General features: G+C 37.7%; 2 protein-coding genes across 2 annotated transcripts; one reads left to right on the top strand and one right to left on the bottom strand.

Moving 5' to 3' along the window:
- On the top strand, positions 1-3,106 carry sfr1 (SWI5-dependent homologous recombination repair protein 1). Its single transcript, XM_084736715.1, has 3 exons — positions 1-394; positions 1,816-2,157; positions 2,254-3,106. Exons 1-3 carry the CDS (start codon positions 323-325, stop codon positions 2,443-2,445), a joined length of 606 nt encoding a protein of 201 aa, XP_084592841.1. The 5' UTR covers positions 1-322; the 3' UTR covers positions 2,446-3,106.
- cfap43 (cilia and flagella associated protein 43) lies at positions 2,525-23,666 on the bottom strand. Its single transcript, XM_084736716.1, has 38 exons — positions 23,503-23,666; positions 21,901-22,154; positions 21,598-21,694; positions 21,321-21,488; positions 20,555-20,705; positions 20,237-20,381; positions 20,044-20,126; positions 19,662-19,793; positions 19,430-19,546; positions 19,244-19,321; positions 18,706-18,854; positions 18,445-18,548; positions 18,191-18,340; positions 16,930-17,090; positions 16,098-16,262; positions 15,880-16,010; positions 14,994-15,159; positions 14,175-14,273; positions 13,453-13,530; positions 12,241-12,366; positions 12,045-12,149; positions 11,842-11,949; positions 11,134-11,325; positions 10,296-10,502; positions 10,054-10,140; positions 9,719-9,799; positions 8,254-8,382; positions 8,034-8,153; positions 7,650-7,757; positions 7,329-7,415; positions 7,163-7,251; positions 6,816-7,026; positions 5,867-5,979; positions 5,056-5,215; positions 4,782-4,946; positions 3,632-3,706; positions 3,381-3,534; positions 2,525-3,292 (listed from the first exon to the last, which is right to left on the bottom strand). The coding sequence occupies exons 1-38, from the start codon at positions 23,529-23,531 to the stop codon at positions 3,120-3,122; spliced, it is 4,947 nt and encodes a 1,648-aa protein (XP_084592842.1). The 5' UTR covers positions 23,532-23,666; the 3' UTR covers positions 2,525-3,119.
- Between the last annotated feature and the right edge of the window lie 3 nt (positions 23,667-23,669).

The raw sequence follows: 23,669 nt of genomic DNA, 5'->3' as shown, positions 1-23,669 counted from the left end.
CCGTCCAATCGCTGCCTTTGGAGGTTTTCTTGAGCCATAAAAATAAGGAAAAACGGAAAAGTTTGCAATTGCAGGTTTATATTTTTGTTAGCGTTTTGTGAAACATTTTCCGGTCACTCATTAGTTATTGTGAAAGTGATCATCAATGCGACTAGTTCAGTGTTCATGTTAGTTTGGGGTTTCCAAAGGCGCTTTTCGTGTTTGTTGAGGAGAAGTTACGTGAGTAGCGTTAGCTAACAGGCTAACTAAGTAGCCCTGTCGTTACTGTATCCACAGCTTCTACAACAAGGTTACTTCACATGAGTGAAAGTAAATTTCACCGATGGAGGTCACTCCAAAAGCAGTCAAGTTAAAACCCGTGGAATCAAGCCCTTCTGAGTCTAAACAAGAAAAGGTAGGTTGAAGTATAATGTCATGTAGCTGGTACTGATCACGTCGAAATGATTTGAGTAAAGATGCACTGTTATCGCTTATTGAGACTAGAGCTGCAGCCATTATTCGATTAGTTGTCAATAAGGCTGGGCAACAGGCTTTGGGAGTAACGGATTACATATAACAGGATTACGTTATCTGTGTCCAAAAAAGAAATAACTAATCCAACAGTGACAGAAAAAAGATGTAATCAGATTAATCACGTGGTACAAATATGAATTATTACGTACAGCTGTAAAATAAAGAAGAATATATTACTATGTTCAACACTTAATGAGTCTCACAACACCACTGTACACTGAAACCACCAATTTATTCTCATGGCATCTAGTCAAAGTAAAAGTTAATCAATCAATAAATTGTTCATAGCAAAGTATAGAATAAGTGGACAAAATAATAAACCTAACAACGAACACAAACATTATTTGACTAAACAACTTCACCATATTTATATTATATTTGTTTAATATTGTGGTACTTTGTGTGGTGATTAGGTTAAGGACCACATTTTTTAAAACAGGTAATTAGTAACTATCAGAATACATTTTTAAAGCAACTCTCCCAATCCTGCTGGACAATATGGCTTGTACATAATATCACAATATTTTTAGGCTATGCTGCTATATAATGGTGCGCGTCTGTCTCTGTACCACATGTCTGTAACTTAGTGGTGTTTAATAAGAAAATAATGAACAGGACATGGAGACATGATTGAGTGAACAACAGTGACAGCCTCTTTTTATTTTCTCTCCCACATGTCAAAAACAGAACTGAGGTAAAAACTCTGGCAACTCTGTGGAGACATAATACCTAAAATACAGCAGGCTTTAACATCATGATGTTACGATGGTAGAGGATTCAGTGGTTGATGACTATCAACCATTGCCAACAGTATTATGGACCAAACAACTAATCAATTCATGAAAAAAAAATTGACAGATTAATTGACAAAGAAAATATTTGTTAGTTGCAGCCCTAATTGAGACACTGTGAGCTCTAGGGTTGTCAAGAAACCACAATTTTAAAATTTGATACAATACTAATATTTAAAAAAAAAATGCTACAAAAAAGGAACAAATATTCTGAGGCACACAGGATAATTTTTTCTTTTTTCTTTTTTTGTGAACAACCTGCACACAATGCTGATACAGAAGAAGTTCTGTATCTGGTGTTACTATGCTGCAAACCAGTTTCAGGCAAGAAAATAAAGACTGAGCTGAACTTAAGTCTTGAACAAGCATTTAGATCTTTTATGTTTGTATAGCTTTGGTGCTTTCAGTATTATCAAATGTTAGTATTGCATTGTTGTAAACAATGTGTTATTGAAAAGTACTGGAGTATCGATACTTGTGCCCTGTGATTCATTCATGGTCCTCTCCACAGCATCATCAAAAGCTGAGTTCCTCTCTGAGGGAGAGGCTGAAGCGATCGAGGCGTTCCTTCACCTCGCCCTCTTCTGTGGCCAAACGCCTTTGTGTTGATGAGGAGGAGGATGGCCAACAAGTTTCAGCAGGAATTAATAACCCTCCACTGATCATTCCCAAAGTGGATGTAAACAGAAATGAGGCGAGATCAGGGAGTGAAAGGTTTTCTGGACACATTCCTGAACCAACCCATCTTCCTTCAAAAGACGTTGCACAACAACGAGACCAACTGAGGAAGGAGGTTAAAGAGAAGACGGAGACTCTGCGCAGACTCAAGATGGTTCAAATGTACAGAAGCAAGGTATCAGCTGCCTTTAAATTATCCTAACATGAACATAAGGGGATTTATTGACTGAAAGTGATGATTTTATGACACATTGCCTCTTTTTCTCCCTAGAATGATTTGACACAGCTCCAAATCTTGATTAACAAGTGGCGGAGTTGTGCTCAGGCTGCACTGTACGAGCTCCAGTCAGAAGTCCGCATAGATGGAGGAAAGGCCAGCCTGTCGCAGCTTATTGACCTCTTTAGTCTGGATGACAGCATTCTGCACTTTGACCGAACAGAGGAGGACTTTGTTACCAAATAAATATGCTTTACATCACATGCATCCTTTGTTTCATCAGTAAAATTAAATATTACAGAAGAATAATCACAGTTCAAATATCCTGAGTTAACTATTTGTTTTATTTGTTGCTGCTTTCCGATTTTTACCATACAATTTTCATAGCATGTGTTGTAAATTCCATGTTAGGTTTACTTGCTAAGAGAAGTGTAAATAAAATAGTGTTATCTGTATACAAGAAAAAATATCCTGAGTTTACAAATTGACCCTTCTTTAGTCCTGCCCTTTTTGCTCTGTGCTCAGATAACAGTTTAGCAAACTTGTTTCCTTGGTCAACTTTCTGTTTCTAGTGTAAAAGTGTAGGGTCACATTTTAAGTTAGTTAATGTTAGCAAAGGCTAGCTGATGACTGATGTAGAAAATCTACCTAATTAGCTAGCATTTGGCTAACATTAGCTAATTTAAAATGTGAATATATGTCTAAAAACTTTTCTTTTCAATATATGCAAGCCAAGCACATAGCAAATGTAAGTACAGGAAACGGGACTAGAACACAAAATAAAAAGGAGCAGGACTTAGGAAGGGTCAGTTGTTAAATTTTTTGCTGCTACACCGCTTAAATTGTTAATTCCATATTAAGTTTACTTGTAAAGATAAATGTTAATAAAATTGTGTTATCTGTTGAAGAGACTGTTTGGTTCAGTTGTGTTCTAGCTGCTGAAGTGAGGGAAAGTTCTTCATCCTCAGACGCTCGACTTCAGCCTGGAGGACAGCCAGCTCTTCCGCCTGCGCTCTGACAATGGCCTTAAACGTCTTCCTCCGAACGATTTCCTGATAGCGCTCGTCTGTTGTTGTAGCTGCTTGATCATCATCTGAAGTTAAACACCAAACGAGCCACATTATCATTCTGAACGGGCATCAGAGTTTGCAGGTTAGAGCTGAAATGACTGTTTTTATTACCTATTGCTTCACAGATGTGTCTCGTCTCTGCCACGTCCACCTGCAGATCAGATATCTGCTGTTCTAGAATTGCGTTCTGCTCAGCTTTCTTTGCCGCTTGCCTGTTCAGCTGTTTAATCTTATTCTTGCGATGCTGCACATTCTGCAGATGAGCCTGAAAACAGAGTAATATGTAATGTGTACTTCACAGCCAGGTTTAGGGAACAAATACAGAGCTGATTGATGAGATCTCATTGTTACTTTTCTGTTACCTTTTCCTGGAAATCTATAGTTTTCTGTAGAATGGAAACCTGCTTGGACATGCAGCTGTCTCGATCTCCAAGATACTGGAAAGAAGAGCAAATAACTGATTATCTGAAACAAAAAACAAAGGGGGCAACAACATGTCTCAACATGTGTCTACACAAGCTATTTTGATGAGAGATCCTACAACAATAACCATGGCAAAAATGCTTCATCATAAAATGTTCACAGGATGGATTTGTTTGTTTTCAAAGTTTTTGTCTCTCAGGGTTTCGGGGGGCCTAAACAATGACAGGAAACTGCGTGCCACGCCTCAGCACAGCTACCTGAACTTTTTTGCCGGAGGAAACTGGCATTGGGGCCTGGAAACATATTTTGTGTGTGCCATGCTCGTGGACTTGTTGAAAATAAGATGACTCATTTGATCTTCACATGTTCTATCATTGCTCAACCATCACCCCTCTGTTTTTATATCACTTATAACACATGAAATTCCTTGTGTTTTATGAAGTGTATGAAAGGGTTACTGGATTGTGACCAGGATCCAAGTATCTTCCTGTCAAGTTTAGTGGTCTGTATTTAATTAAACTGCATTTTCATGCCTTAGATTGACACTTGCTGCCAAATGAAGCAGAGGAGGTTTTCTGTTTTCATAAAAATTTGAATCACTGCATAAACACGTCAGAGATATTCAAACAGGAATAAAGAAAGTATAGGTCTTCACCTACTGGGTAACTGGGTTTTAAAAGATGCAAAAAAGATGTTTAAAAAATGGGGTGGGGAGCTTGCATGAATAAGGCGTGTCTATGATAACAGATGATCATCCATCTGTTGTCAGGGATGGTAACAATTTTCTGCTCGCAAAAAAACATCTATTGCTGCCAAAACCAAAATACCTGCCTTGATATTGCCGACTGAGGTTTGGCCAGAAATGATAACAGGGTTAAAGTTTCACCCCATATGCAGGAATTCCAGTGCTATTTCAAACAGATGCTGAATTTCTTGACAACCTTTGACACATAATTACCATGTCAGAATTATGCATACATGCTCAGAAAGTAACATTTAGTGCTTATGAGCATTATTTGAGAGTAAAGGGTCTCTGAGAAAAGCTAAAACAGCAGAATTAGAGTGTTTTGGTATCCTGATTGCACTCACATCCTTTTGCTCTTCAGAGAGTTGTAACATCTGGATGTCCCTCGCCTTGTCATTGAGGTCCTCTATCTGCATCATCCTCATCTTCTTCTCCCATTCCAGCTGTTTGATGTGTTTCCGCAACTGTTTGCGCTTCTCCATGTAGGCAATCTTCTGCTCTCCAAGTGTCTGATCAAACAGAAAACAATCATTTGAAAGACATTTTCAGAACATACATGTATACAGAACATTGTAAGAATCGTTGTTTTTAAGAATCTGTGTTTTGCAGTAGGCTGACCCTGATGGTTCTGTTGAGGTCCTCCACCACACTCCTGTGAATAAGAACAGCATCAGTGTAATCAGCAGTCATGTCTGTGATGGGCACCTCCACCTGGCCCTGTTGGAGTAGGACCTGGACCATGGTGTCCGTCAGGAAACGCTTCTTCTCCATATGCAGACTAGAAGGGAGGACAACAAAAACACTAGAGGATCATTCTTCCATAGAGAAATAGAATAAATTATGTTTACTTTTTTTTTTTTAACTATACCACCTTTTACTATTACAATAATTCCAAAAAAGTTGGGAGACTTAAATAAAAAAAGTGTAAGACTAACAGAATGATTTGCAAATCTTTCCCAACCTATATTTAATCAAATGCAGTTTAATGACAATAACTTTAATGATCAAAAAGATAAACTGCATTGTTTTTCATACATATACACTCATTTTGAATTTTGAAAGTCTAGTTTAAGTACGCGTTTGAAGCCACACTGTTGTAACACATGCAGAATGTGTCTTGACATTTTCTTGGTTGCTCCAAAACCTTTGTACCTTTCAGCAGAAATGGCGCCTTCACAGATAAACCAGTTACCCATGATACCATAGGCACTAATACACACCCATACCATCACATATGCTAGCTTTTGAACTTTGCATTGGCAACATTATCATGATACTAGTTGTCTTTGTTTTACACAATGTTTTAATCTTCTTGGAATGAGGGTTGTATTATCAGCTACAGAGGAGAAATTCTGTAATTTAAGACAGGGTGCCATTCTCTCAGGTCATCTCTACTGTACTTTTTACATTATGAACATCATCGTCATACCTCTCAAGTTTGTCAGAGAGATTTTCAAGTTCCTCTTGAGCAGCCTGCTGCTCATTTCTCCTCCTCTGCAGGAATGCCTGCATCTCAGCCAGAGTCAAAGCTTTGTCTCTGACCTGCAAAAAACATGTCAAACAGTGAGTGGACAATTGCACACAAGACATGATCATTTGGTTTCCTAAATCCATTCAATAGCTGAGCTGCACTGAGCATTACTTGGGTAGTGCATTGTAAAAAATGTTAGACCATTTGGGGGTGCCTGTAACTCAGTTGGGAGAGCATGCACCCAATGTACTGAGGCTATCAGCCCTCTGCAGTGGCTGCTGGCTCGACTCCAACCTGCGAACCACTTGCTGCATCTCACTCTCTCTCTCTCTCTACACTCTTTCCTGTCATATCTTCTAGCCCTAAATGGTATACCGAATAGGTTTAAGTACTATTTAATATACAATCTCTGGTTGAAGCAAGTTCTTCCACCCCCTCCCCCTTAGACCTGAAGCTTAGGCAGGTTGCTGAGACACAGGAGTGCAAGAAAACTACATTATATTCGTGACAAGCAACAAGTCCTACACAGTAAGTTGATCAGTTGTTTGTAACTGTCAATTGTTCATCGATGTACAGTTAAGCCCATTATCCTGACAACAAATGCTCACTGCTGCAAAAATATACACTGTGGAGTTATAAATATCGACTCCATCTAAAGATTATTAATGACTCCTTATGACTCATAAACAGACACTAACACATGCAGCGAACATTCAGCAATCATTTTAACTCTAATAAACAAAACACAAGCAAATAAAAACATTTATTCCTGCCTGGAATTGTAACAATGACCTGCTGGCTGTAGTGTTGTCAGAGAAGCTTTCAACTTAGCGTGTTTCTTTAATCTCTGATGATGTATCATTGTCATTTTATTACAAATTTCTCCTTTAAACCTGTCCAGTCTTACCTTTTGCTCGCTCTCTATTTTCGTTCTGCGGACGTGACAAAACCTCTCCCAGATCGCTGGCTTCAAGCCCTCTGGCATATTCTCTGGAGCATCCATCTCGTCCAAGGCCTTCAGCATTTTGCCGAACGAATCGGGAGCTTGAGAACCGCACAAATGAGGCTCTCTGAACGGGTTGGAGCTGTTGTTGGTCTGGGTCCTCATCTTTTGACCTCTGAGGCACGAAAGACCATGTGCAGCAACTATTAAACCATTTACAACTTACAATGTGGATATCAAATTATGCAACTTTCTACATGCACAACTGCATTATGTTTCATGTTTGTAACAAATTGGTGACTATTACACACCTGGGTCTACGCTTGAATAACTTATACAGCTGATTGAGCACATGACTTGGTACAGCAGAGAACTCCTTCTTGAATTCTTCATCAAGATGCTTGGGGGACATGGAGGGATATTTTACCATGTATGTTTACTTACAGTCAAAATTATTTCAGTATTTTACCAGCTTACTTTGTCCTCATCTACAATGCTCTCATAAGTCTTGTGAAACAATGCTACTTCTTCTTCATGTCTCTTCACCTCCTCCTCAGTTTCGTCCTGTCAGGCAAACACGTATAATAAGACAAGAGCAGTGTGTATGGGGAACTAGTGACTGGCAGCCTTGAAACCTGAACAAATGAACGTGCCACACAGGTTAGCTCTTGCTAAACATGCCTGAACGATGTTTTTTTTATTTTACAATTTGGAAGAACACCACTGTCTGCTGAATAACAGAATTTGAAGCTGGCAGTCATAAATTCCTTCAGCATTACTGTGTTAGAGTTTTTTGACCTTGTATGCAGTTGCTTTTTCAAGTGTGTGCTCAAGCTCCAGCTCTCCATTTGTCATCTCCTCTTCTACAAGGACTGAGTGGTTGAGATGAGTAATCTTGAGCTCTTCCTGTAAAATACATAAAAAAAAAACATTAATCAGGATTTTTTAAGGTGTCACATTCACAAGATATCATATCTCATAATTATCTCAATTAAAAAAACACAGTGAGAAGAAAGGGCCTTTTATCTTGTGTGGTGAAAATGAAAAAAGAAACAAAAGGAAACAACATGATGCAGATTATGTTCTTGTGAGGAGTCTGTTTGCGACTGTGTGTGTGTGTGTGTGTGTGTGTGTGTGTGTGTGTGTGTGTGTGTGTGTGTGTGTACCTGTGTGTTGTCTCACCTGAGATATCGACATGTCACATTTAATTTTCCTCTCAAACAGCTTTGTCAAAGTTTCATCAAACTTTACAGTCGCATCTTTGGTGGATTCCTGCATTTTTTTCACTTCACCTTCCAGTGACTGCAATGACAGAGGTCAATAGGTGACTCATATTGATCCACTGATCATAAGTTAATCATATTTCTCTGTGGTAATGTAGCGACTGTAATAACTGTAAAACCTTTATGTATTTGTCCTTCTCCTCCTTTAGGTCTTTGGTTTTCTTTTCATACTCTTTGTAGACTTTCTTCTCCTCCTCAGTCCAGTGGATGTCAGGTTTGGTCAAAACAAACTCAGGCGGAGGTATTTCCTGTGGAGTCAGTTGAATAGAAACTATGTGCCCTTCATGCTGATTTGTCTGATTCAACTGGTACTGACTAGAGAAGAATTCAGGTTAGAAAAAAATTATTATTTGCCTAAAGGTAGAGAATTAACACTTTACTGTGTTAGTAGTTCATTTTTGGCTGCTCTGTGTTTTGTGCAAGTCATGAGAGATGTCGGCAGGACGGAAGGTAGGAAAGGGTTTCACTTTTCTTTTACTCTTTTCTCTAACTCTCCTTAACATTCAAAAATGTTTAATACTCTGTGTTCTTCTATAATCACATGATAAATTGACACCTTATAATTCAACTGGATCAAAATATAAAAATTGCATTTACATGAGCACATCTTCACATTATTTTCTGAATTAAAAGACTGTTACAGGTCTAAATTAAGAGCATGAAATAGAATATTTACTGATGATTACATTATACAACATGTTTTTTTCCTACCTTGTTGTAATGTGATCTGGCTAACATTTAGAGGGATGGTAATACCTCTTTCTTTTTCCCCTGTAGATTTTCATATGAGATGATGAATTTGATGTTTTCATATATGCTGATTTTGAAGTATGGCTTTTGTAATCATGTTTTTCTCTGTGTACTTTTCTGTATGGTATTTATTGAATTGTTTTTGAATGTTTACCACCGTATGTGGCTTGAATGGTAAACAACACATGCTGTCAAAGAGCTTGTCAGCCTATTGAGGTGCAATATGTATGTATATATGGGTGTAGTTTTCATTGTTCAAACATTCTGATATGACAAAGATCCAAATGGGATTGAAATGCTGTCATTAAACTTTTGTGTCATGGAGTAAGTGTGCAGGTGTTACCTTTGTTCTTTGACAGTTTCTGACAGCCTGGCACCTATGTGATGTGTGTATAATTACTCATTAAATGATTACCATAATTGTTAATCCTATAAAATGTCAATAATTGAAAAATGCCCATTATATGTTCCCACAGCTGAAGGAGAGGTATTCAAATGTCTTGTTTTATTTCACCAAGAGTCCCAAATCAAAGATATTCTGTTTAGTATTGTATATGACAAAGAAAACCATCAAATCTTCACATTTGAGAAGCTGAAACCAAATAAATGTTTTGTGTTATTGTGTTTGAAAAAAAAGGAAACATTTTTAGGAGATCAGTTGCTGATTGCCACTTTATATGTATCTATTTTTGTGGATTCCAGTCTGCTGATGTAATAAAACTGAAAATATTTCACGGAACATGTCTACCGTTTTGTACATTATTTTTTATGAGATTATATATCTGGGATCAGTATGTACCAGTGCTTCACAAAACTGTGAAAGTTTTGACTCACCTTTTTCAAGATGTTCTCTTTTGTCACTTCAAGCGCTCCATCCATCATATCGTCCAGAGCCCTGTCTCTGAACACATCATCCTGCAATAGAAAGACAAAACCTCATCACTGTGACAGAGCTGAACTACTATTATTCATGACTGTATATTACATGGACACATAAAATGTTAAGGTGTTTCACTAACCCTTTTTGGTAAAGGACTGTTAAATGTACTCTTACTTTTATCACTTCTAATCATAGATGCCATTTTACATATATGGAAGTATTTGAAGAATTTGTAAATAGTGACAAACAAGAGTTGAAAAACAAAAACACATTTATTATGGCAGCATACCTTGGCAGCCAAACGTCTTTCCTCTTCCAGTTTCTTCCTCTCCTCCTCCTTTTTCTGTTCTGGGGTGAAGTACTTCTCTGCTTTAATCTAGGGTCAGACAAAGGTGCATAATTATGATGATAATCACATAGAATTTCACACAAACAAACAGACCACAAAGTAGTCAAGGATATACACTTTGTTTGTTGAACTTTCTGCGAACTTTGTCAACTGTTTAGATGTTTCACAAGGAGTTTGGTAACCTCAGAGTCGTCCACAGTGAACAGCTTCTCTGGCTGCTCGTTGATGGTCAGGCGGGGCTCCCACAGCTCCTCGTTCATGTCCAGCACCTCCATGATCTTCCTGATGCGTCTGTTCCTCTCCCTTATGCGGTTGAGCTCCTGCACTTTCTGCCTGTACATGGCCTCAAAGTCGGTGTTGAACACTGTCTTGATGCGATAAATCACATCCTGCATTCAGAGTTGAGTGAAATTTGGCAAAGAAAATCAATTATTTATAATAATGATGACAATAATTAGTAACAGTAAAAGCCAGTTCATATAAATCACTTATTCTATGTGCTCTTTATTTTATTTTATTTATTTTGTTAATTTTTTGGTCTTGCATCAACAAGATTAAGCTTGGTAATGAACAGAGTTATACAAAACTAGGCTAGCAGTTAGTAAATCCAGATTTAAAATTAAGCAGTGCTGTGTTGCACAAGTAAAAAATAATCTTAGTTCAATAAATCCAAGTTTAGTGATTTAAACCAAAATTAAATAGTTTAATCATTGTTTGCTAGCTAGATAAAGAGTTGACAAAATGTGACTTTGTTTGCAGGCTAGCTAAAAAGTTAACAAAACATCACTTTGTTTGGTAGGCATCGATCTTAAAATCAAAACACTTCAACACTAGATCACATTTTAAATTGGAGTTAAACATTTAAGTGCAACATAGTAAGATGTTCAACCATAATTTAACTGGATTTAAAAATCAATCTTTGTTGCTGCACCCAAGCCTAAGTGTGTGTTTTGCAGAACTACTACATACTGTATAATCACAATTTTGCTGAGATCTGACATTTTTTGAACAGGTTCCCACCTGTAACAGAATTATCTGGTTGATCCTCTGTTCTCTGGTTTGCAGGCTGAATTGGTCGTAGAGGTAAGGATTTGAACATCCTAACTGGGTGGAGATACTTCCTGTCAAAGCGGCACTCTCTGTCTCATGGCCTTCCTTGTCTTGCTCTACCTCCTTCGTGCTGGCTGTGTTGGAACTTTTCTGTAGGCTGCTCTGCTGCAGCTGAAAGGAAAAAGACACTTTGAATGAGAGAGCTGAAATAAATGTTGAGTGCTGAATCTGTGGCCATGAGATTATAAACTTCACCCAAAGAATATTACAGTGAAGAGAACTATCTTAACAACTCTCATTTGGCCACACAGCCATAAATCTAGAATGGTTTCAACACTGGTGGACTGGCATGTATTCAGGCATTTAAAAAAAAACGGCAAAAGGTCACACATAGGACTGTGATTCAAAGCATCAAATTATTCTCCAGCTGGAAACCTGTTTCGACTCGAATGGTTTTGCCATAAAATGTATTTCCAGAGAGCAAAAACCCATACGCTGAGGAGATTACACTGTTACAGCTTTTAGAAGATGTAGAAATTTTGTGTTATTTGCTGCGACTTTTCATGCTCCCTTTCCTTTTCACAACAAAAGGAGGCAACATACCATCTGACTCATTCTTACTCTTCATGTTAACGAGAATCTAAACCACACACTGTTCAGGCCTGTGAACCAGTGAACCACCTTTTCAAGCTTCCTCATATTCTCAACCCTGTGAAGGTCTTCCAGCTCTTTCTTTGTTCGCTCTTTTAGAGGGTAGTTCTTCACCTCATGTTCAGAGTGAAAGGCCTGTGGTAGGCAGACAGATATGAGTTAAAACACTTAGTATAGATCATAACATACTGTGACAATAAAAAAAAATGTGCAGTCCTGAGCCATCTTACCTTAATGGATCTGTTTTTGACCTTTAGAGAATCCCAGCATTCTCGCTTCAGGACATCACAGAGGTAATATTTTGATAAAATCTCCTGTTCAATTTCATTCTTCACCTACAATGAGACCGCATTAAGAATCTCTGCCGTTATGACCCAAAAGCAAAATTGAAGCTTCACTACATTCATGTTTGTGTGCGGGTGATACCCGAGTAACTTCCTCCTCTGTCATGGCGTCCAATCTCCTCTGCCCATCAACATCCAGGTTGAACTCATGTAGTTCCAGACGCTCGTATTCTGGGCAGTTTTCATTTTCACGGATCATCTCCTGGATCTAACAGTACAGGAAACACAATTTAGTCATGACATTTTTTGTTAGACAAACTACTTTTAACCCCTGTCTGTGTCCTGTTTTGTAATTGTGCATCTACCTTCACTATAATTGTACAATATCACTACAAATGTAACTTGTTTGTGAACTAATATGTATTTTTCATATTAAACATATTATTTATTTTATTTTCTAGAAACCAGTAAAACTGGAAATGAAAGGGGTAAGTTGGGATAAAATATTCTTGAAACAGGCTGTTGATGCTTTGAGATACCACTGGTTCACTTTCAATTTCAGTGTTGACATTTTTATATAGTATTTATTTATTTATTCATGTACATATACTGTATATATGTTGCATGTGTGCTTAGCATGAAGGAACTACAACTTATATGGTGATAATATATGACCTTGATATTTATTACCAGAATTCAACATACAAATTTTCTCCTTCAGTTTTGGAGTGTGTGTGAGATTGTGTGTGTGTTTGTTGCCCTAAATAGTGAGCTGCTGCATATACAGTAATTACAGGGATAAGTCTTATTGAATTGAGAAGCACTTACCAGACATGTTTAATGACACAGTATTTGTGCTTACATGCACTGTGGGGTGATGTTTTGTCAGCAAGATTTATGTTTGCTATGATATTTTTCCTGCACAAGAACTTCTGACAATCTTCTTAAACTTATGACAAGGAACTGAACTTGATTTTAGAGGCCCCCGTGGACAAAAGCGGTAGTGTTTCCACTGCCATAACTGCAAAATATAACCTCAAACATAAGATTATGAAAATAAAACTCTCCCTCTGCTTCATTTTAACTGGCTAAACAACTACTCACTGTAACTTTGGCTGGGAAAATGTAAACACAGGCTGTTTAATCTGATTTCATAGAGAATCCGACCCAGTGGCAGGCATTAAGAGTAACTATATAGAAATATCTGATCTTCTCACTGATAGTCTCATTTACTTATGCAGGTCATATAGAGGCATCCGTATTAAATTGAGACTGTTTCAGAATTAGTTAAAAACTCCAGTGGTAGTATCAAATAAGGTTTAAAATAAATACATATGTAATAAAAGTCACTTACAGTGTCACGTAAGTCTTTAATTGTTTTCCTCATGTTTTCCTTTGTCTCAGAATGTTGCTCATTGTCTTCTTTTATAACCTGTTCAAAATATAAACATTGAAAACATGTGAGATATCTCAACTCCAACAAAGTGAATCAATTAGTATTTAAGGATACACGCTGTCAGCTTCACAAATATCACAACACCCTCTGACCATACATAACCCTAAATGACTGTCATTTGTGTTAATGACATTTTTTACAAGATGGGGAACGAAAATAAACTATATGCTATCCAAGACTTCTTCACTCAACATGATGAAGCTTGATTTAAACAAAAGTCCTAACAGGACACAGCTGAGTCAGATTAGAAAGCATGTTGTAACATAAAAGAAAGGTGGAAAGTGCCTCTACCCACAGACTGCCACACCTTCAGAATCAATTTACTGTTATCAAGAGTTTTGTCAGATGACAAAGTACTGAACATTTTTTTTTACAAATGCTTATCTGCTTTGCAGCACTTTACCACTTGCTAATTGATTGATTTTCTCAGTCACTGTGGTGATAAATCAAGCTGTTGCCGAGAGAAACTGCCAAAAGCTACATAGCAAGATATCACACACAGGTGCAAAGGGCACTTTCGTAACCCTCCACCTGCAACGTTGTAGAGACACGAGAGAAGTATCTAAACATAGCTGACATTATGCCACCACCACAAATATTACAGCATGTTAGTCACTGACCGCCGCTCGCCTGCTTTCCAGCCAGGTGGGGTGTGAAGGTGAAGCAGCGTAACTCTCATCCTGCTCTGTCACATCCACAGTAAGTTCTCCAACACTGACCTAAAGAGTGTTAACAACACACACAAAAAATAAAGCACATATATAGATAAATAAAAGCATTTACTTTGACACACCGCAAAAGTGTTAATCAAGGTAGGTGGTGAATGAGGCTGTTGTTATATATATATATATATTCTTCATATTTACTGGATGTCTCACACTTTTGTCACCTACAATATCAACATAACCTGCTGTCCAGAACAGCACATTGTCATTATTATTACAAGTCCATAACATGATGTTTTTGTCGAACCTGTTTGAGAGATGTGTTGATTCAATGATATGATCCTTTCAGAGGTTGTAATTTTTGACGCTACTGAACTATGTTGCATTATACTGAAAGGTGTTACTAATATTTTTCTTCCATTTTCTGCAGTTGGCCCTTCCTTATCCCATTCCTTTTCACTCTGTGTTCTGATGACAGCTGAGGAAGCTTGGTACCTCAGTCACCTTTCCTGTTTTCTGTACTTACATATGTAATGTCCTAGGCTCATCTTTGTTGGAAAAAAAAACAAAAACAAATTTTGGAGATTAAATGATGTTGCTGGGGGACCTGTAAAAGACACCCTATATGTAGCTTTTACAGGAAAAAGAGAAAGTTGACCAAGGTAACGGGGGCAGGATTTCGGAAGGGAGTGTATTGTTTGGGTCAAGTAACAAAGACCAACACTGTTAAACAGTGCAAATATGCTGCCAAAGAAAGAGTAGCATATTATTTACCTCACTTTTCTCTGTTTTTTCAGTGCCAGCAGGACACCCTTGGCCCCACTCAGGCCACTCAAAGAGGATGGGATTCTCAATATTGAATGTGTTCTTCAGGAAATGATCCATAGACTGGCTGTACTGAGTGGCTTCATTCACCTTACCAGCATCCACACCTTTAATTCTGTATAGAGCCATGTAAAACACATAAGATACAGACAGTAAGAGAGATGATACAGTAGACATATGAAAATATTTGTATAGAGCTTTTTAAATGGAAATAAATCAGACTGTAGAGTTGTTTGTTACCCTCTGGCTTATAATGAATTTATTTCACATTAAATAGCCATTTTGCGTGTGCATGATAAATGATCACCTTCCAGCAAATGTAACAGAAGAACTACCCTAAAGTATAATGTTGTCAATAATCTACATTGTATTGTCAACAAATTCCATGAAAAGACCAATCTAACAGGAGTCTAATTCTATTTCAATTGTAAAAAGGAACATTAACACAGCAGTGATTTAAGTAGTAAGGGCTAAGAGAGAAGAAAAGAGAAGAAAAAGTTTTTAAACTTCAAAACAAAAGCATGCGGGAGCAAGCAGGGGAGGCAGATGTGGAATGTGAGTGGGATTTGATTCATTTGGAAGATACAGTGCTGCTGTGAAGTTTATTGGAGCTTTGTTTCCCCCTACAGATTATGACCATTATCCCCTTCAACCCACCACTTCAGTTGTGTTTGTTGACTTTCGTCCCTCACAGCCCACGCTGAGAGGAATGTTTTTTTAGCGTTTTATGTGCACTGTATCAAACTGTGTAAGCGTGACATCACTACTGCAAGCAACAGTTCCCTCTACTGTTCACAGCAGTGCATTATGTGAGACAGACAACTTTCTGTTTTACCTGAGGTTAGAGCACAAAAGAGAGCCATCTTTAAAGCCGGCAGTGAGCAGTGTCTGGCTGTCTGCAGAGAACGACACTCTCCCAACTCCATCAACACGGTATGAATGACACTGCAGCTCAATGTACTGCTCCTGTAGGTGCAGCAACAGCACATAACTGACAATGAACACATGACTCAAACAAGAAATAAAGAAAAACAAAATTAACGTAGCTCCTACCATGGAAACTGTTTCTCGGATGCGTAGCAGGCCATCTCGGCCCATAGAGGCCAGCCATAACTTGTGTGGAGACAGAGTGAGAGAGACTGGGCCCAGAGGATGACCCTCCACCTCTTGCTCTGGTTTCAGCTGGATCACCTGTTGACTGGGGTGAACGCTTGCATCCTGGGCAAAAAACAGGGAGCAGGATAATGACTTCATATGTGTTAATTAGACTGATTAAGAACACACACAAAAAAACAGTATTTTTATTAAAGAAAAAAGGTTCACACTTCATTTTACAGCACAATAATAAGACATAAAAAGGTGTACTATCAAATTAGACAAAATAAAGAAATGTATTATTTATTAGACAGTATTAGAGGGCAATTAGAGACACATTACAACAGAACTGTACTTCAGTGTATCATTTTCATTTTTATTTTCATTTTCATTTTTATATTTTGTATACTTTAGTTTACAGTACAGTCCTACTGTATCGTTGTTGCTCTTGTAAATTACATTCTAATAAAGTGTCTAATACTGTCTTATAAAGAGCATATTATTTCTAGTATTGTCTAAAAAAAAGTATAGCTGGTTACGTCTTATTAGTGTAATATTGGTTGTATGTTATATAATTATGGTATAGCTGTATTTGTTTACCACTTAATAAAGAACTTATTATTTCTAGTTTTTGTCTAACTGAATACAATGAACAGCTTGTTACGCCTTATTAGTGTACTGTAAAATACTGTATACTTAAAACAAAGAGTTGCAGTGATAGTTTTCTACAGTTGTATCGATGACAGAAAATAAGGATCAAAAGAATCAACCACATTAAGCAGCAGTCAACCTGAGGAAGCTGAAATCGTTGAAGAGTTTTCTTCTTCTGGCAGTAACCAAAGACCTCACTGACTCCCAGAACACAGGATCTAAGTGGATGAGGCACTTTGTACGTGGACACTTTAAGGATCTTTGTAGACAAGCAACCATGTCGGTCTACACAATCTGGACCTATACATCAACAGAGACACATAACACAGTTTAAAATGCATTAAAGGTTAAATAAATAAATAATTAGAAACAGTCAGACTCAGACTGTTTAGTTTAAACAATGTCTGTCCACAGTGACGAATGCCAATCCTGCATCTACACATCTACAATAATACTGAGGGATTCCTCAGAAGCTGGTCTTGGTACTTGTGTTTAAAAAAGAGCTGTATCAGCTTAAGTATGCTTAAAATACAACACAAATAGAATGGCTCCATAAACATTGTTATCTGATAAATTATACAAGTTGTGTCTTACCCATATCTTAATAAGTTTTACCCTCAACTGATCATCAAATACACTCTTTATAACATTATGTAACCTGTATGTGGCACAGTTCTCATCTGCAGCCCATCCAAGATACCTGCCAACATTCTCACTTTTCCTGGGTTTCACCTGTATTTTATGGCCATCTCCCACCACCCTCCTGTTCTGTCGTTTCTACAGAAACTCACATAATTTGCATGGCCCTAAAACTTTATTATGAATAATCATCATAAACAGAACCATAACTTTGTATCTTTGTCTGACAGGCCCTGTTAAAGGTGCAAAAGCATGCATTACACTTTCAGTTTAATATTTTGCAACCTCAGTTGAGATCTGAACAATAAACGCCAAGTACAATGTGGTCGGTCTGGTGCGCAGACCGTGTGTTTCCGTGTGCACCTCTCAAACAGCTGTAGCAGCCACAGTTCAATTTGATAACAACAGCTCAGCACACAGAAAGAAAAATCCTCCTGTATTCTGATACCTAAACATTGGCAGGTATGTCCCAGACTCAATGTTTGCACTTTCTTCTAAAGACCTGTCTGTCTCATGGTCTATCTTGCTCAACACTGTTTTCCAGACAAAGTATGTGTCTTTGTAAACCACCCAGTCATTTTCAGATCTTTTTAACTGTGTTAGTGAAAACACGTCTAAACATTTGGATAAAAATGTCCAGTTGAGTACCAGATAATTGCATATACACCCAATAACTGTATGATGGCTTGCGTTTAATCAGTGCTAACTTAATTTCTAATTTAGAGATGGTGGTGAATTAATCTGCTCCAACATTGCTATACCTGTCAGGTCTTGTGCAGGCAGAGAGAGCAGTGTAAGCAGACTACCATCATGATTTAAGTCCTCGTTTCCAGTGCACAGTGCAAGAACTTTCACCTGCTCACAGTCCCTGATGCACTGAGTGGAAAGTGACAGAATGGCTCCAGGAACAACTGGAAAAGAAAACCAAATGACAAAAGGATAAAACTGAGCTTGATTTTGCTCAATTTTTCAACATTTAAGCATACAATTACATAAAATTAAAAAGAGTATCAACCTGTGTATCCTATTACGGAAAACCTCTTTGATGGCTTCGCCTCCAGTACATAGATGTGTGAAACTGAGGCACCTGTGAGAAGGTAGTGTCCCTCTTGGTCAAAACTATAAAAACACAAACAAACACACACCGAGACATATAGTATATGTACACAATAAGAATATCTGTAACCATTTATTCTGAAATTTTAATTTGGTTTCCAGACCAGATGTGGAAAAGCAGTGTTAAACTGACAACATCACATGGATGGAGGATACTTGCACTAGATGATCCACAGGAGTGTGGTAAAGGTAAACCTGGTGCACCAGGCGAGGTTGCTGCTCATTGTTCAGGTCAATGAAGAGGACGTTTCCTGATGCCGTTCCAACAGCTGCATATTGTGCAACAGGACAGCAGGCTAGACTAGTCACCTAAACAGACACAGATTACAGGTTTTCTGTTCTGATAAATTTAAAGATACTACAAGGATGTGTAGTGTGGGATATGCATTAAAAATTAGGAAAATAAAAATCTCCTACTTCATTTTAACTGGATATTGTACTCCTCACTGCAACTTTGCCTTGGAAAATGTAAACATAGGCTTGTTTCATCTGATTTCACAGAGAATTTGACCCGGTGATAGGCATAAATAATAATTATATAGAAATATTATTAAATTCAGACAGTTTTACAACCAGTTACAAACTTCATGTAGTAGTTATTATTTGCTTTATGCCATTTATGTCACATGCTTGCAGAACAAGTGTATTCATGTGGCTCTACCAACTTGTTCTGAATATTCAAATGTTGAGAATCTGACCTCAGTTTGAAGAGACAGGGAACTAAGGCAGTTGCCATCTGCAGACCACAGCTGCAGATCTCCGGAGTCCCTTACTGACTGCAACCAGCAAAAACACAAATATCACAAGTGACTTAAAAGGCACTGACCTAAATTACACAAGCCATCACAAGACACTGTAATTCGAGAGCAACACAAATGTTTTACCACACAAATTTTCTTGTCAGTGTGCAAAAAAGTTGCTGCCACGAAGTTGCCACCAAGAACATCCAGGACCTTCATGATCTTGTCTGACTGGGCTGAGTTCAACATATAAATTTGGCCCTGTAGAAGAAAACGCCTCTTATGTTCCCAGATTTCTTTTGAGTAAAATACTATTATTTGCACAACATGTGTTTTATGCACAATAGGCCACACAGTAGTAGATTTAAGGACTTACTGTATCAGAAGATAAGAGCAGTGTTTCATAGTCAGGGGAGTGCACTGCAGTTGTAACAGGCCGTTCTAGTTGCCATGTTTGTGTGATGTTGATTTTAGTCCCTTTGATTTGCAGACAGTGCACCACACTCTCCTGTAAAACAGAAGCATTTTAAAGAACTTTTAAACTGGAGTCCTTGAGAAATCCTGATGCCTGAAATTGCAACTCCAAACTAATGTATAATTCTCCATTAAATTTTGAACAGGGTCATAGTAACACTGAGTTGTGCCATCAATTATTTATTTCATCTTAGATTAGTTCTAATCAGGTTAGCAAAACTAAGTTTTGGTGCAACCCAGACTAATTGTGACAGACAGATGTTAATAGGTGCATGAGCTTGTACCTTTCCTACAGCGATCAAGCCATTCTTGCTAAGGGTTAAACCTTCAAAGTTGCTCTGCCTGAGTTCAGGGATGGCATCGGGGGCTAAACAAAAGTACAATAAAAATGAATCAAACACTTATAAAAGTAGAAATAGTTAAAGTGACTAAATATCCTCCTAGTGTCCCACTGTGTATGTGTGTGTGATTGTTTACTTGTGGGGTTGAAGAGGACTGAGACAGAGAGACTCTCTGGGCTAATGAGAAGCAGAAAGCCTTCCACACATCCCACATAAAGCTCTGATGTGGCTGTCCAGCAGATGGCAGTAGGAGTTACTCTGGCTTTGGTGCACAGTTTAGCCTGTGTAAACACAAGTGCAGTTTGGTAATAGTTTACATTTTGTCTTTGTTTGTTTGGCTAATAACAAAATTGTTCTCTCAACAACTAGATTCACAGGTCCAAAAACCACAGCTGTATCACCAAACAAACATATTAGGATTAAAGTGTATTTATTTTTTGGACAGGAACAATACCAAAATGTTTTCTGCCTCATCTCCCATGAGCCCTGTGATGGCTGATGGAGGCATCTCTGGACCATAATAGGGCAGTTTGTCACTGACGGTAGGAGAGAAGGACACCAATTTCTCAACAGTGGACCCATCAGTTGCTGGAAGCTCTACCACACTGCAATATGATAAATATGACAGAGGTCTATGTAATACTGTTGGACAGTGTATTATCATCTCTGCTCGCATAATGCAAATCTCCAAAAAACTAAAAAGATATATGAAATTGTTCAAATTCATTAACAACCCTGGCAGCCAATACATACATGTAAAAAAGAATAATTCATCCAGTTCACTCATTACTTTCATATTATATAATTATTCTTTCTTTGTACACATTCTTAAACTGAATATATTTGTAAAACCCTTAAAATCATTTTGTAGGGAATCCCAGACTATGACCGGACCATCAAACATTGAGATACACATCTGCTTTTAAGTCAAAGCACACTGATGCTTAAAATCAAATTTCCTTCTTGTCCACTGAACTAAAACCAGACAACTTTTGTAAGTTTTCAGTTAAAACGTTTCTCTTTGCCCTGTACACAACTGATAATGTCTGTAACTTGACTAAATCCTCAAGTCTCTCTTATTGTTTTTTCACTATTGTGAATGATGAATGAAGGTAATATTGTTTCATCTGTCAGTTAAATCACATCCAATGCACATAAAACTGCATGTCCATATCAATTTAGATTTTAACTACTTGCTTGTACAGTCATGTCTCCTTTACCTTGGTTTCAGGACATGAAAGCTGGCACTCTTCTCAATACTCCAGACAGTAAGGGATTTAGTGCCCAACGCACAAAGCTGGAGCCAGTTCAGAGGGTTGAACACCAAAGAAATGACATCATACCCGGCCTTTGGTTGTGAACAAATTGGCTCAGCGCTTTCCCAGTTCCTGCAGCACACAGTCATGGTTACAGTAAGAGAGCTGCTCTGCCTGAATAAACATAACTAAAAATATGTAGCACGCAGTATAAGGTGGTGTAGTGCTTTCAGTGGCTCACCACACTGTTATGGTGTGGTCTGGAAGAGAGGAGCAACAGGCCAAATAAGGACCACCATCACTTAAAGTCAGAGACATATAGTCCAGCTGTGCTGAGCCTAGAAAAAGAATCAGTGGTGACTTTTTAAGACTTGTGATAACGAAAAGTAGGAGGGACGCATGCAAACAAACATCAATAACACAATACACCTCTGAAGAAAATTAAAGTAAAATCATAGATAGAAACAACACCTACAAATAGGATTATTATGGCAATTACATAGATTTAGCTCATAATCTTAGCTGTAAGATAAAACTGCCTTACCTTTTAGTTCATTCTTCAACTGTAACTCAGGGAAAATGTACACAAATATAGATGGGGACAGCTTTTGCTCAGAGAAAGCAAAAATCCCACTGTTGCCATTGGCTGTCAATGTACCAATGCCTCTGCCAGGACTCTGAAGCACACTTTGCATTTTAGTCTCCAGGTTCAGGAAACAGATATGACTTCCACATGGGTAACATGCTGTTTTATTGTCGACAAACTTGAAACACTTGTTTGTAAAACCTTGTATCCACCTGGAGGGAGTGAAACAGACAAATATTAGTTAAACCCCGAGTGTGTGCTACTCATGTATTAGCATACCCTGGCACCAATCAGGATTTCAACATTGATTTGTTGTTGAAAACGGGTTGATTTCGGTCTGAACGTCTTAAGGACCGTCCACATCAAGGGCTATAAGTATAACTAGAAAAAATATACTTCTAAAATCATCATAACTCAAGTGGACAGAAGAGCCCATACCACAGCTTGTGGTGTGGACTCCTCCATTCACTTGAGTTGGAAAGACTTTAGAACTATATTTTTTATAGTTATTGTTCTTGGTGTGGACAGGCCTTTAGACCTCTTTTCACCTTATTTTCAAAACTGTCTCAAATGTGTTTGATTGTTTTGATAATTTATGTAGTTGTAGGTCGAAAGTAAGATGATACTGATTAATCTAAAGGTAATCTTCCAAAGTTATATTGCACTAGTAGGCCAAATGAGGTCTGCTTAGTTTTTATCCACCAAAACTTTAAACTCCACTTTAAACTTTGGTCCAATATTAACGTTAAATGTACACTTGAGGATGTTTTATCTTTTTTGAGATGTATTGAGAAAATAAATCAAGTTCCTCAAAGAAAGTTAAGGGACAATCTCCAAGAAATGTAATGTTTAATATAAAATGTCAGAAATACGGATTATTAAAGGGACAGTTTACCCCAAAATGAAAATTCAGTCATTATCTATTCAACCTTATGGTGTATTTAACTTTAAGATAGGTGATGATACATAGAAATTCACATCCCACATGTGACTTCAATGGCTGTAATCACTCTTGAGTGTTTTTAAAAAATGAACTCAATGAATATGTGAATGCCATAAAAACCTGAAACATTCTAAAGCAATGAAGTCTGTTACTAGTTAAATAGATACCACTATAATAGGTACTACCTATGACATCTTTGACTGAACCTGGTGCTATGAATTAACACACACCATTGTTTGTTTGTTTTTTCTTTCCTCTATGTGTGCCTGTACACCTGGGCCATATGTTATTGAGGTTCTTCGTTTGTTGTATGCCTTTTGTGTATTGAACAAATACTAAGAAAAAGAAAGAGACTGCGTTTCTTCATTTGAGAAATTCAGATGGAGTTTCTAAGGTTTAAAAGACAGAATGTGCTATTTTCTAACATTGTGGAGAATGAAAAATGTGAAAAAAAAAACTTTCACTTCTGACCCAATTCTAAATGTCTTTTAACCGACCATATTTTCGACGGAAGATACATTGTCAGTTAGGCTAGCTAAACAGTACATTAACGGTGTTTATATAGTGTAACTTACTTAATTAAAACATAGACATGTGTATTTGTAGCGGAAACATACCTCACTTCTAAACTTCCAGTGTCATCCATTTTTAGGAAAATAATAATGTTACACAATAAACTTCAACTTTTTTGCCAGCACCTCCGCCATCAACAAACGAGTGAACGTAACCCTGGCAACAAAAGAACACTTAAGAAACCACCCTATTGGCTAAAGCTTTTATCTGG

This window comes from Lutjanus erythropterus, chromosome 14, assembly GCF_056507025.1.
Source record: "Lutjanus erythropterus isolate fLutEry1 chromosome 14, fLutEry1.hap2, whole genome shotgun sequence".
Taxonomy (NCBI): Eukaryota; Metazoa; Chordata; class Actinopteri; order Lutjaniformes; family Lutjanidae; genus Lutjanus; species Lutjanus erythropterus.
This window is presented reverse-complemented; position numbering and strand designations above follow the sequence as displayed.